Source organism: Antechinus flavipes, chromosome 3, assembly GCF_016432865.1.
Source record: "Antechinus flavipes isolate AdamAnt ecotype Samford, QLD, Australia chromosome 3, AdamAnt_v2, whole genome shotgun sequence".
Taxonomy (NCBI): Eukaryota; Metazoa; Chordata; class Mammalia; order Dasyuromorphia; family Dasyuridae; genus Antechinus; species Antechinus flavipes.
Genome location: NC_067400.1, coordinates 596,300,714 through 596,316,031, shown reverse-complemented (window position 1 = coordinate 596,316,031; position 15,318 = coordinate 596,300,714). Strand labels below are relative to the sequence as shown.

Genomic DNA, 15,318 nt, shown 5'->3' with positions numbered 1-15,318 from the left:
GACCACACATTTGACCCTTTAAACTAAAGAATGTTTAAGAGCAAATAAAGAGAGCAGGTCTTTATTAGTGACTACTATACAAGAAGAAAAACTGAGCATGAGCAATGTCCTTTAAGAAGAACCACAAAGTATCTATGAGGTAGACATAACATTCCTTTCAGTTCTAAAAGAAGGAAAAAGCCAAACAAAACTAAAATATAAAAGGTATCAACATAAAATTAATAATCCTACAAACCATACCTATTTACAAGCTTGGTGACATTGGTACCAGGAATTATATTATAAAAATACAAAAGCATCCATTTTTTTTTTAGCATCATACAGAAATTTTCCCAGCCTATCTAACTGATTCAGGGCCATTTTGGAGCACAAAGAATGAAGATCTAAGCAAACAATCTGCTCATCCTCAATCATCTGCCTCCCAAAGACCTAACAGCAGGAGCTGAGCAAGGAGATGTCCCCTTTTCCAGCTACTTCCTGAATTTCCATATCATTATATTTTAATGTAAAAATGAATGTCTTATGATATATATAATGAATTTTGAAAAATTCAGTTGGGGGGGCTTTTGTTTCTGCAGCAGCTGCAAAGGAAACAATAACATTCTGAAATGGTTTGCTGACCCAGGTGCTTTTAAAAAGCCTATTAAGAATCAGGCTCAGTTCCAATGATCTTGTAATGGAGAGAGCCATCTGTATCCAGAAGGAGGCCTATGGGGATAGAGTGTGGATCACAACATGGTGTTTTCACTTTTCTTCTTGTTTGCTTGCTTTTTTTTCTTCCTCATTTTTTCGCTTTTTGATCTGATTTTTCTTATGCAGCATGTTAATTGTGGAAATATGTATAGAAGAATTGCACATTTAACATATACTGGATTACTCGCCATCTAGGGGAGGGGAGGGGGGTTATGGGAAGGAAAAAAAAATTGGAATACAAGGTTTTCCAAGGATGAATGTTAAAAACTATCCATGAGTATGTTTCGAAAATAAAAAGCTTTAAAAATGATAATTTTAAAAAGATGCTAACAGAAAAAAAAAAGAATCAGGTTCACCAGCCCTTTTGGTTTGCCTTCCATTTGCAATCCAGGGTTCAGTGGCCCCAGATAGTTAGTCTATATACTAGCTTATATTATTTTATTCAAAAATTACAAAATCATAACAAATGTAAACTGCAGACATCAAATCCAGTGGATATCAACATGATTATTTCTCTGGTAAGCTACAAATAAGTTTGAGGTCACGGAAAAGAAAAATACTGCTGCTCTCCACACTCACTCACCTGTCTTATCTGAATTGCAAAGAATGGTTTCCTTCTCCCTGCCCCCTGGGCCATGCCTCATCCACACAGAAATCATAAAAGGCTCTTTCAGATTTACTGTCACAACCCCCTCTGGAATCTTCACGGCTTGAGTGCCATTAAATTCAAAGACCTGATCGCTGTCATGGCCATTATCGGTGGGGAGGCCCACAGTCCAGTTCAAGGCGCTGCTTGGAGGAGGAAGAAGTTCAGCAGTACCGGAAGCTGCACCTAAAACAAAAAAAAAAGACTCCACCAATTAAAAAAAAAAAGAGAGAGAGAGAGAGAGAAAGTGAAGATAGGAAATGATCCCACATCACCCCAAATTCATTTTAACAGATAAATCCATCTCAGTCTTGTAGTAGGAGAAGAATCTGCACCCACAGAAGGCAGGCTGACAAGCCGGCCCCCAGCTCCAGCCCGAGGACCTAGAGAGACAGGTCGCACTCAAAGCGTTCTGGGGAGGCTCATCCCCATCCTAACTTGGTGGGAAAAGTCACAGGGTCTTTTTCTTTCCTTCATTCCCACAAGGAAAAAAAAAACACAAAACACAAAGCCTATCAAGGCTGTCAGGCAATAAGCATCTGGCCCTGAAGACACAAACACATGGGAAGAAGCAATTCCTCCTCCTGAGAGTCTTAGAGGTGCTAAGGGAAGGACATATACAGAATCAGGAGCTCAGTGGCTGAGGGTCAAAGCCACAGCAGCTGCCACACTCTCAGGTCAACAAGCACGTATTAAGCACTTGCTGTGCGCCAAACACAGGGTCTATGAGAGAACAACTTAAGAGAAAGCTTTGCCATAGCCCTGCAGAAAGCAATCCCAAGGAGCCATCATCACCTCTATAACCCCTTCCTCCAATTGGGGAAGTCCCCTTGGACTCTCCATTTTTTACCACAACCCTGGACAAATCATTACTGCAACCCTTTCAGCTCTTTTGTGTGTAGTGCTTGATAGAAGTATCTGTCTTTCTGTTCTGCTTACAGCCCAGCCACCCGAAATGGGGTCTGCATCCAGGAAGGGCTTAATAAACGTTGGTTGACTGGGCCTACCCTCAGAGCTTTCTCTTTTGGACCTTGACACACACCCCCCACCACTGAGTTCCTCCCCAGGCTTTAATCTGAGAGAAACCCAGACTGGCAATCCCTTGTGTCCTGCCAGCTCTGCTTTGGGCTCGCCTTCACCTCACCACCTCCCTTTGAAGGGTTTCTTCTCTCTTTAGATGTGAACTCCTGGAGAACAAGGACCACCTTCCTCTCAGGTTTTATTTGTAGCCCCAGCACCTGGCGCAGGGCCTGGCTCACTGTAAGCACTTAATAAATGCTTGCTGTCCACCTGCCTTGGAGGTCTGTCTACTCCATCCACCTATATCTCCCAATCTGAATTTTGCAGGGGTATCAGCACTCCAAGTCCTTCTCCTTCAAGGAATTCTAGGTTTGCCATCTTCCTCCCCACCCTGCTCTCCTGCAACTTTCCTCCACCTTAGCACTAGCAATCCTGGTCAGAGTTCTGATCTGTCGCCTCTGATGACTGGAACTTCCTACCCTCCCATCTCTCCTTCTACCTCATTCTTTTTAAACCTATTCTTTGATATCCTCAGAATCTCACAGATTCAATTTCATAGCCTGCAGCTTAGAGATTGCCTTCACCTCTAATACACTGTGATGTCCCCTTTCCCATTCTGTACCACCTGCTTGGCTAGGGCCTTCTCCTCACCTGATTTCCATGAAGGTAGGGATGGGAGACTATTTTAAAAATATATATTTGGGGTGTATATATATGTGTGTGTGTGTGTGTGTGTGTGTATTTAGCATATATAATATATTTTAAAATAAAAATATTTTAAAAGATTTTCATCTAAAGTCCTTTCCAAAATCCTTCAAAAAGCCCCTTGGAAAAGGTAAGTGACTGATAAGATTGAAGACAAAGGGGTTTTCTTAGAGAAATGCATGAAAGTTAGTACTTGAAGACCAAGGAGCTACATGCAGTCTGCTTCACATCTGAGCCATCGAGAAATAACTAAGATATCAATGCAGGAAGGGAAGGGGAGAGATGTTTCTCGAGAAAAGGAACAGGTCCAGGGGGCACAGGATTTAATCAATTCTTGACTCTTAACCCAGGTAATACTCTATATGTTATGGGAAATGTTGGCAAACAGTTGCAGGAAGGCATGGAAGAGGCCTCTGTCAGGCTTAATATGCCTCTCTTCAAGCCAGCAATAACCTAGATAGATGTTCATGAGAAACTAAAAGATAAGCTGCACCTAGTGTAGTATTTGTATTAACTTTTTAACCTCTTTTCTTTGATAAGACAGCCCTGATTCCTTGTTTTTGCATCCCTGGTATATGGTATGGGGCCTGGAACACAATAAGCACTTCATATTTATCTATATCCTCCCATCTAGTGAGTGCAAATCTCTCATTTTACAAATGGGGAAACTGAGGTCAGAGGGTTAGTAACTGGTCACACAGCTACTAAGTGTCTGGGGGTGCTCCCCACTCAGATCAGAGCTCCACAGTACCACCCACTATGTAGTGGCCTTATTCTTTCCCCTACTTTACAGACAAAGAAATTGAGGCACAGAGAGGTTAAATGATCTGCCGAAGCTACTCAGTGCCAGAGGCAGAATCTGGACCCACATTTTCCCAAGCCTGTCCTCTCTATGAACCCAGCTCCCAACCCACTGAAGAAGAGTTTCAGAAACTCCATCTTTTCTGTCCTTCCTTAGTACTTCAAGCAGAAGCCCCAGAGAGTTTTGCTATATTGGCAAAGACATAGCCTTCTATCGGAGGCATATGGGGCAGGGGGTGGCCTGTGGGGCAAGGGATGGCGGCACAAGCTCCGGGAAGCCTCTTACCGCAGAGCCGGTGCAGGGACTTCTCCGAGTACGTGTCCCGATCACAGCCCTTGCCGATGTGGCTCGTCTCTAGCTCCACTGTTGCCTGGATGGAGGTGACAGCTTCATCACAAGTCTCCAAATGGATGTTGGGGAAGAGAGCCAAAGACCCGGTACCTGGCTCATACTCAATCCTCTTGTTCCATCCTGCACAAAGTGGGGCAGGGAGAAAGGAAGAGATTTGGGGCCAAAAAGGCCCCATTATGGCTTGTGATTAGACATTTCTGAGCACACACAAAAACTCGACAGTGACAGAAGAGGAAAGAGCCAAACAGACCTTGCCAGCCAGGCTTGCACGTGGGTTTCACACTAATCTTGACCAACACATCTTCTGTAGCTCTTTTCTTCCCACAGTCATACGCAGTAACTGTGAGCTTATACTGAGGCTCTTTCCCATAACTTAGTTTCTCAGTGTTTTTTATATAACCTGACAAAGGGAGAAAACAATGAAGTCAGAGCAAAAAGCTATTCAGCCTTTCACTTCAGCTATCCCATACCCAAACATCAATCTGTTTAAGTGCCTAAGACACAACCATAATTTTGAAATAATTAACAACTTAATTTACATAATATCTGCATATACAGTAGAAAGTAAACCAACCTTTAAGAAATGCTAAAGAAGATACAAAAGCAACAGCAATTTTATCACCATATTCTTATGGACTTTATATTTGGGTTTATATCTTCACAAAGATGTAAGAATTTGCATATAAGGAAAGACCACTCTGTATAAATTCAAGTATTTTTAATATGAAGTAACCTGTTAGTATTTCTTGCTAAAAGGTTCACTTTGTTTAAAAGGTAAAATTTGCAAAGAGTAAGAGGTTTTTTCCCTAAAGAAGTGTACCTAGTACTAGTTTCCAGGTTCAGACTTTTATGAGTTCTTAAAAATTGTCTTTGGTGACATGATCATATAAAAAACACGTTCTGTAACAAATTTAAATTAACCTTGTTGAACCTCAAAGACCTCACTCTTCAACCTGCCTAGAACCAGCAAAAACTTTTCAATTCCAAGAGTGAAGGGTAAATAAGGAATGTGGCTCTCAGATACTAGGAATTAGGCCTCCAAAGACAACCTTATTCATTCATGTTGGCAAAAAAAAAAAAAAAAGTCTGAGAAATAAAGCCTATTAAATGGCTTTTTACTTTTTTAGCTACAAAAAAAAAGAGGACCTGATGAGAGTATTCTTCAGATTTCAACAAAGAAATGGGAGAAGACTGGAGTTAAAATTTGAAACAAAATGTAAAGATTATTCCTTGAGTACCCAAGCTGTGATCAACACCAACATTTTACGAAAATGTCCAGTCTGAAAATCTGTTTGAAACTGGACAACTCAGAAATGAACTCTCTGCTAAGAAAGTGCTAGTGGCTTACTAATAAAACTGGCTCCAACTTTCCTTACCATCCTTGTCAACAATGAAGGGCACATCTGGAGTCACAATTTCATAGCTGCAGATCTGGCTGAACTGAGGGGAACAGTCTGCGTCCACTGCTTCCACTTTTAAAATGTTGTCATATTTCTTCCCCTCAATAACTGTAGCTTTGTAGGATTTTTCTTTAAATATAGGGGCATATTCATTTACATCATTCACCTGAATATGGACTGTTGCTCTGATAAAGGGAAAAAGGAAAAACAAAAATATCAAACATAGCATTATTAAAATACATTTTCAGACTCTATTTGATTATTCTCAAGGATGTCATTTCTCCCATTTGTATAGTTTCTTCTAACACTAATACCTTGTTTTGTTCAAGATATATAGTTATGTATATATTATACAATGTAAGTTCCCTTGAAGGATCTGTGCTTTATTCATTTCTGCACACAGAAATGCACATAGTTCGACACACAGTAGGCACTTAATATTTTCTGCATTAATATGAAGATAAAACCAAGCAATCACTAAGTTCTTTTAATTCTGAATTAAAAGCAAAGTCAGATAAGGAGACTTGTTGCCTTTTTTTTTAACCAAAATGGAATCTCAACTCCTCAGATTAAATCAGATGGTTATTAAAAAACACACACAACTGTTCTTTTCTTTGAAGTGTGATAATGTGGGAGGGAGATCAGAATATACAGAATGGAAAATAAAGAAAAATGAGAGGATAGTTGATTGGACATCTTATCATAAACAGTTAATTGTAAAAAGAGAGTAGACTTTCTGGGCTCACACATATAAGTAGAAAGCAGATGAAGGAAGGAATCAAGATGAGACAAAAGCATGGAAAGATTCCTTTTTGCTGGTGGCTACTATACAGAGTAAGTGCTATTTTTGGACTGTGTATGAGGACAGGAGGGGCCTGACCCATAGGCTTCCCGACTTCTGACTGTCCTGGCAAGGTGTACAAATGAATAACTCAAAAGATAATATTTACTTTTCAAGTGGCTTTTTAAAGCCAACATTACCTATAGCACCATTCCCCTTTCTCTTACAAATTGTCTTTTAAACTCTAAATACTGGCAAGAGGAAGCGGAATTGCCAAATTTTTTGAAAACTATGAAAATGTCATCTAACAGCAAGATGTGGTTTAAAGGAGAATTCTGGAGCAAATGAAAAATAAAAGCTTTTTTGTGTGAAATTCTAATGTGGAACTGAAAGACTACTAATCAATGAAGGTTAAGCACCACTGATTCCTGCCAACAGGAAGATCCAAAATGGGGGACAAAAGATGGAAAACTTTTAATCCTCACAACTCAATGAAGTAGGCAAGAAAGATATTGTCACTATTCTCCTCTCCCACAAATAAGGAAACTAAGCCAAAAGTTTCCACCATTCTTATTTTTCTTCTTCACGCTAGATTCCAGCCCTTTGGGCCTCCCATATTCTGAGAGCTCTGGAACTCCCCCTCCCTAGGTGAAATATGTTTCCTTTAGAATCTTTCCTGATTGTTGAATTCACCAATTCAAGCCTGTCCTAGGACAAGCTTTCTCTCTACCCAAACTGTCGGGCTGTTATCTCTCCCCATCTTGTATTTCTCCTCTCTGCACACATCAGAGTCTTTCCCTTCTTTATCTTTGTTCCTTCATTGCAGGGACCACCATATTTTCATCTGTCTCCCTAGACTCTGGAATGTTTTGGGGGTTTACTAAAATTCAGAGAAGGGGCTAACTTATTATAATAAGTGAGGAGGACAGGATCCCTGTATTTGGATTCCTTCTTTCAAAGGCTCTCTTTTTCCCCTATGGCACTCCTGTCTCCCCAACACACCCATTCTTTATCCCAGGACACACATTCAGCAGGTGAGCCATTTTCCCCCTTTGGCTCACTACCTCACTTACTTGTGAGATTTTTTCGTATTGGCTCCATCTGGTCCCTTCCCACAATCATAGGCCTGGATGGTGAAGGTGTAGTCTTTCTGGAGTTCACAGTCCAGTTTCTCTTTGGAGCGAATTATTCCCTCACCAGTGGATTTATCAACTACCACAGCATCAAAGGGGACATTTTGCCCGTGAATTTTAAATCCACATATCTCACCTAAAGAGTCAAAGGAGCACAGGTTAGAATTCCAACCAACTATTCCCTCTGCACATTTCCCCCCCAAAATAAAAGACAACAATTTGGCAGCCAGGGATTTGTGAGGGTCTGTGGTCAAAGCAAGAACACTGTGCTTTAAAATGGGTGAATTCTGGGAACTTTAGTAAAAAGAAGCATACTCTGGCTTTCCAAGCAACTTGTTTACTTTGCATCCATTCATGCAGGAATACAAAAGAGAAAGAGAAACGTAGACAGGCATTTCACAGGAGTACTTAAGATAGCTCAGGGTGAAAGTGTATCTCATAGAAGCCACAGCCAAGCCCACTGATAACAACTTGGATGTACACCGAGCTACGGGGAATAGCTGGGTAGCCGATTTGACGTGGACCAGAGCAGAAGGTTAAAATGCACAGTTATAAGCTGAGAGATGAAGAAGCTTCAGGTATAGGTTCAGCACCATAATTACAGAAATTCTGTCCGAAAAATGAAAACCACCAAGTCTTCCTGTGCAATGTACCTGACTCAAATTAGGGAACCAAAATAAACTCTTTAAGGAAAAAGGTAGAAATACCAACTTTTCAGGCATCCATTTCAACAGCTATCTACTAATATAGTACAATTTCTCTTAAACAGAACACTCTTTGTAGAGGGAAGGATTTGCTAGATTTCCTTTTCTTTCAGACTTCTTCCTACCCAAACCTGAAAAAAAAACCTGCCTCCGTACTTAATTACAGCTAAATGGATTATTAGAAGTACTCTTTCCATTCTAATACATGGTGAAAGAAAGAAATATTTTGATGATTACATAAAGCTCCACAAAATATTGCATATGGAAATTATTACTTAACTGTTCCAAAATCCCAACTACTAGCAAGATTATCAATAAAAATACAAGTTCTTTTTAACACTTAAACAAGTGCAGTATTTAAAAAATTCTACAGTATGACCAGTAGAGTTCAAATGGATGTCTGATTTCCAGATATTTCTAGCCAAGGGTTGGTTACATAACAATTTTCATCAATATATTTTAAAATAGAAACAAAGTGGGAGAATAAAATGGGGCAATAGAGCATGACAGGATCTTCTGCTTAAGTGCTGACTCCCCATTTCATAACCAAAGTTAGTGGGTTAATATTCATAAGAGGGATAGAAAGAACCCTTGATCACCTTCTTTGGTGACTGTCACCTCAAAACTCTCTAAAGGGAGAAAAGATAAACCCGAGTCAGTAATACAGAAAGGACTGAAGAAGAGAAAAAATAAGGAACAAGTCAGAGATGCATACATTACACAGAAAAGCTTTGGACAAAAACTTCCCAAGACTGCAGCAGATGCTGCTGGGATAGCTAGAGCCGAGCTTGAACCTCCAGAACAGCAATGTAGTATTTGCAATTTGAGACTTACCATAAGCTATTGAGAAATTGTGAAAGCAGACTGACTTTCAGATGAAATGCTGCCACAAGGCTCCATTACCCCAGGAGGTGTCAGTAGAGATAAAAACGGACAAGGTTTTATCTTCACAATGAACAATTAGGCTTGCCTACGTGTTCTAATTACAGTTTGAAGAATTTCACCTAACAAGCTGTATTCTCCCAGCTAGTTTCTGACTTTATTATTTGAATTTGGAGAAACTAAAAAATTGGAACACAAGGGTTTCCCTTTTCACACTTGGTCTGCTAACTAAATAAATTTCAGCACCTTTTTGGAAAACAACAATTTAAATTCAAATTGTGAAACTAGCCTGAAAACTGCAGATCAGGTCCTCAAGTACCGGTGGCTTTTGTTTCATACACGTGCTGAATTTATTGGTTTTGTTGTATTTGTGTGTGTTCGTGCATGTGCATGTAACTAATCAAGGAAATGCGAGTGTCAAGAGGGCCAGATCTTTATGCCTATCTTACTATGTATAAATGTATAGAAAGGGTGAGGTCAGAGTACTACTTCTTAGTATTGGAGCCAAAGATCAAAGCTGTCCTCCAAAAACACCAAATAAGACATAAAAGATAAAAATTCTGGCAAGACTATTTCACTGAGAAGGATAATGTCTGGCTACTTTTCAGAGTCCCCTTTTTTTCTGGGCCTGGACAAGTTAAACCATCCTGAAATTGCCCATTAATGAAAGTGATGTAGAATCCTCAAATATCAGGGGTCGACTAGTCCAGTGGTTCTCAAAGTGTAGTCCAGAGAATCTTGGGAGATCTGAAACCCTTTCAGAGGATCTAGAAATTCCATATTTATTTTTATTTCTAATATGGTAAATATCCTCCTCAGCGAAATAGTCTTGCCAGAAGGTTTAATCTTTCTTCCACAGGATTTCCTCATCTATCTGAAGATAGCAATAACATGCTCTCTCCTCCAGCCTCTTCCAAGCCTTCATTAGGCTAAACATCACTAATTCCTTCAATCAATATGTCATAGACAAAGCTCTTCACCAAGAACTTTCCCAAAATATAGCCTCCAAAATTGAACATAAACTTCAAGATATAAGAAGAAGCACAGGTTACCCCAAGGTTACTGCTTCTCTAGGGCACAGCCCCAGGTCTGTCTCAACTCCATTTCCTTGCCTGACACATCTCATTGCTGGCTTACACTAGGCTTGCAAGCCCCTCAAACCCTCAGGTATTTTTTTTAAGTAAGCTCAACTCTAATCATATTTGAACCATTGTACCCTTGTAAAGTTTAGTTTTTAACCCAGATATAAGAATTTCATTTATCTTTGTTAAATCCTGATTTAATAGCATAATTGTTGTTGCTTCTTCTTTGTTCTAGAAGAGAACCAATGACATCAGGAGGGTGATGTTCTAATTTACAAGAGAATTGGATTTCAGTGAGGCAGGGCTGTGCAAAGTCATCAATTGCATTCTCTCCTCCAGAGTCATTGGACTCCAGTGGCAACACATAGGTCAGGACAACTGGTGATTATCCTAGCTTTGAATCACCTATAAATTTAAGAAGCTTGCACTCTGAGTCACATGGTCATTAATAAAAATGAGGTTTTAAAAATGTTAAGGGAAAGACTGAAAGCTCTATGGCATTTTATTTAGAGAAAAAAGGAACAGAAATGATTTGAAGCAGGGTAAGAGGGATTGAAGCAAAGAGCTTAGAAGAAACAAATCATATGACCACAGAAAGTCAGGTTAAGCCAGAGAACACAAAACTCCCTCCCGATGGCAGGTGTCCCAGGTGCATTTTTCAAGCCTGGTTCTCTAATTTAATGGATAACAGTTTACAATTCAAGATGAACGATCTGCCTGGCAGAAGGAAAACTGCTAAGAAATAAAAAAAAAAAAAGACCGCAGTCTAAAAAAGCGGCACCTTGGGGGAATGGAAAATGTCAGGAGGATTATGTCACTCTTTTGCTCAAGCACCTTTGATACTTCCCTCCTGCCTTTAGCATCAAATACAAACACTTCTACTTGGTTTCCAAAGTCCTTCCAAATCAGGCTCTGCTCTATCTCCCTTTCACAATATTCTGTTTCAGTCAAATTGTTCTACAGGTTCAGAACACCATTTTCCATCTTCAGTCTTTGTACTGGCAAATGCACGGGCAAAAATACTTTCCTTGTCATACAACTTCTCAGAAGTCTGTGGCTCCCTTCAAGTCTGGCTGTGGACCCTCCCTGAGAAAGGGCTTGCACCCTCTGATCTGTGTGTATATTTGGGAGCTCCTGGTGATCAGCCCTTCTCCCAATACAAATCATTGCCTTGGAAATTGTCTGGTTCAATGAACCAGATTTATGCTTGAACCCAGGCATCCTAACTCCAAAACCAAGTCCCCAGGCTGATCCCAAGTCACACCTACTAACAAAATGCAAGTACCAACACAGCAGGGACAGCTTTGGTTTTTTTCCTCTGCATCCAGAGGATGCAACCATGCAAGGAGTAGACATTCAATAAGTACTTGCTAGGGTGTCCTAGCTTCTTCTTGTTTTAAATTCAATCCATGAAGCAGCATGGTGTCATAAAAAGTGTAGATTTGCAATCTGAAGACCTGAGCTTAAATATTGGCACTATAAATTACCACCACTGTGAAGAAATTTTTTTGGCTTTTTTTATATATTAAATGAGAAAGTTGGATAAATGACCACCTAGTTCCCTAACAGCTTTAAACTTATCATCTTATGTTAAAAAACACAACATGGGAAACTCAGGCATAGATCCCTAGGATTTCTACAGAACATCACTTTCCAAGTTGATATTAATGACCACTCAGAGAGTGTTTGGCCATTAGTCGATTCCATATCCATTCCAACAAGAGAAATATTATATTTTGTTAAAATTCAGGCAAATTCTAACTATCACATTCTCCTTGAATACAGATTTATAAGCCCATCAAAAAATTAAAAAGTTAATCTGGTATATCTCAATTTTCACAAAACCATGTTGGTCTTTTGTAATCACCACTTTCTTTTTTGGATAGTCATTAATCATTGCTTTAATAAGAGTCTAGAATCTTACCAAGACTCAAAGCCAAGTTCACGATATATAGATGAATATATATATGTATATATACAAATTCTATGCTGTGAAAACTAGGCCTAGATTTGTCCTTTTCCTTTCCTACAACTCTTCTCTGGTTCTCTGAGCTTGTGCAAAGATGATGGACCAGAAATAACAGTTTCCAGTTACTTCCACAACCTAGGAAACATAACCTAATCTTGGTATTGAGACAGATATTCCCCTTCTGTGTCTTAACTTATCTTACCTATCAACTCTCTATTAGTTAATTCTATTCTCTTCTCCAATTGAAAAACTATTTCACTGGGTTGAGAAAATGGAACCAAAGTAGGAGTGGAAAAGTTCTGCTGCCTCTTCAGTTATCCTCCAATCTGCAACAAACACTCTTCTTTCGAATCTTCCTCTTTACCCAAAATAATAACAAAGGGCAATAAAGACAAAAATATCTGCTTTTCTTAGCTTTTCTTGCCATCTTGGGGTGACTTTGAGCATCAACTTTCTTGCTATACTCTTATAGGTCCCCACCATGCTTCTGTATTTACCTTCTGCTCTTGTTTTATATTCTGCATAAATCTTGTGAAATCTACTCCAAAGAACTTTTAAGTACCACTTACGTGCCAGGCACTGTGCTCAGCACTGGAAATATAAAGACAAAATGAAAAATCATCAAGGGATTATATTCTTAATTCTAAGAGGCAGAGGTGGGAGCCAATAAGTAGTCTTGGAGAACACAGAAGCAAAGAAATGAGTCTAAAAAGGCTGCCTGAAACTGGTGAGGGAAAAACTATCAATGTCAGTGGGGCCCCCAAAGATTCTTAAGCAGAAGATTAACATGGTCAAAGGCTTGCTTTAAGAAGGTTACTCTGGAAGTGAGCAGAACCAGGAGAACATAGTAACAGAGCCAATGTACAATGATCAACTTTGATGGATTTAGTTCTTCTCAGCAATACAATGATCTAAGACAATTCCAAAAGATTCATGATAGAAAATGCCATCCACATCCAGTGAAGAATCTATGGAGTCTGAATGCAGATTAAAGCATACATACTATTTTCTTTTTTTATTGTTGTTTTTTTCTTTCTCGTGGGTTTTCTCTCTTGTTCTGATTCTTTTTTTTTTTTTTACAGCATGAATAATATAGAAATATATCTAATATGATTGTACATGTATAATCTGTATCAGATTGCTTGCTGTCTTGGGGGGGGGAAGGAAAAGAGAGAGAAAAAACGAAGGAGGAGGAGTAAATGCTGCTGGTGGTAATCAAAGAGGTGGTAGTTATTTTATGGCAGCTCTGGCGCAAGCCTAAACCTTTAGGTCAGAGCCCCAAGTATCAGCACTGATTCTTTGGACAGCTCCCTTTCCCTTCAATCACATGTTTATGAGCTTTCCATCTCTCTTGATTTCCTAGACAGAATTTTAGTCCATGGGCTCCTGCCTAGCTTCTCTTAGAACCACTCAGATTCCACTCACTCAAAATCTAGATCAATATGCCAGAATCTTCCCAATCTTTAAAGAGATATTCTATGTCTATAGGAAATTAGCACAAAATAAAATGACTTGTTCACAATGACAAGGTTAGTAGATGGATAAGAATTTATTAATTGCATATTATGTGCCAGGCATTGTGTTAAAAACCCAGGATACAAATACGAAGATGTAAAATGTCCTCAAGGAGCATATATTTAAATAAGGAAAGACAATATACAAAGAGAGCCGATAGAAAATTGGCAGGGACAGTGGTGGAAAGGAAAGTGATATGGTGTTAGGATAGCCAGGAAGGGATATGTCACCTTGGTTCTGGGTGAGATAAGATGAAAGCTCATTTAATGCTAGCTAATATCTAAGATGAGCATGCTGGGGCAAGGTTCTGGTGAAAGGGGAATAAGAAGGTGCTAGTAGCAAAGTATGAAAAATGTCAAAGATAATACTGAACCTGGGTCTTGAGTGGCTCCAAGTTTAGAACTTCTCTCTACTATATCAACCCATCAATCCCCTCATTTAGAGTCAAGAAAAGTAATACAGAAAGAAGTTAAGTACTTTACTTCAGAACAGGAAGCTAGACAGAGGAAAAGCCAAGAAAAGAATCCAGATGCCATGACTCCCAGCCTCTGGCTCATCTCACTATATTCAATTGTCTTCATCTCAAATCAGTATTAAGTGATAATTTGAAAAGCATATGGAATAAGGAAATATGACAGAATGGCTTTATCATTCCAACCAACTAAAACAATATTCTCAAGGCTCCTTCCCATTCAAAATCTGCCTGTTAAGTCAACTTTTAATCTCAAGAAGCATTCATCTCATATGCAATGTGTAAGATTAAGAATGCATTTATACCCACAACTAATGATTTTTAGGATCACAAGACAGAAGTAGAAAGGTCCTGAGAGATAATCTAATTCAACTCCCCCATTTTACAGATGAAGATTCTAAGGCTCAAGAGTTTAAGTGATTTGCCCAAGAACAAACTAGTAATAAAAGCCAGGGCTAATAAAAATTTAAACACATCTCTTAGTAGCTAAGGAAGCTAACATTCAAATACTCTAGTAACAAGGCTGAATATCTACAAATATACCATATTATCCCAAAGAACACAATTTTAAAGCATACATATGACAAATACTAATGCATTTTAGAAAAGTCCTATCATCTAGAGTGAAAACCTTACTATTGAGTTCACTTTTCCTGCTAATTTCACAGAATTTTCAGTTTATTAATAATTTTAGACTAAATGTGCCTGCCTTAAAAATTGTGTAGGATTCAGATCAGATCATTGACAGTAAGGACTCTACCCCTATAAACAATAAAGATTTCAGAGTCAGAGCCTTTAAAATTGTGTGGCTCCTATTCATGTGAACTCAAAAGTCTTGATTCAATAATGATGACGAGCTTCAGAAAAATGAAATGCCTGGGAATCAGCTATCACAAAAAGCAAAATTTCTGTAATATTCATGCAGTTTTTAACCATTTGATTCCATGTAAAAGATAGTCTGCTTTTCAAATCAAAATCAAATAATTCCAATTTTTAAATTTTTCATATTTTATATCACTTTGCAAAAACTACTGTATAAGATTACAAAAGAAATTAAGCATGAAACTATGGAAGCCACTTTTATATATAAGGTAGAAGAGTAGCTAAAGTACTAACCTATTAAGGAAAACCCCAGTTCAAATTTTGTACTAGGACATTAACTG

The 15,318-nt window shown here is 38.8% G+C and overlaps 1 protein-coding gene across 5 annotated transcripts in view; it reads right to left on the bottom strand.

Annotated features, from left to right (window-relative positions):
• The window catches only part of CLSTN1 (calsyntenin 1), a 97,831-nt gene that overhangs the window by 14,869 nt on the left and 67,644 nt on the right, over positions 1–15,318 (bottom strand). For 3 of the 5 annotated variants that reach the window (XM_051988611.1, XM_051988607.1, XM_051988610.1), the window contains exons 3-8: positions 8,835–8,864; positions 7,472–7,667; positions 5,594–5,802; positions 4,468–4,617; positions 4,152–4,337; positions 1,277–1,525 (exon numbers count right to left, since the gene is read on the bottom strand). In XM_051988611.1, coding sequence (XP_051844571.1) covers positions 1,277–1,525; positions 4,152–4,337; positions 4,468–4,617; positions 5,594–5,802; positions 7,472–7,667; positions 8,835–8,864 — 1,020 coding nt within the window. The remainder of the gene's footprint in view (positions 1–1,276; positions 1,526–4,151; positions 4,338–4,467; positions 4,618–5,593; positions 5,803–7,471; positions 7,668–8,834; positions 8,865–15,318) is intronic. The other 2 variants (XM_051988606.1, XM_051988609.1) reach the window with 1 other exon arrangement.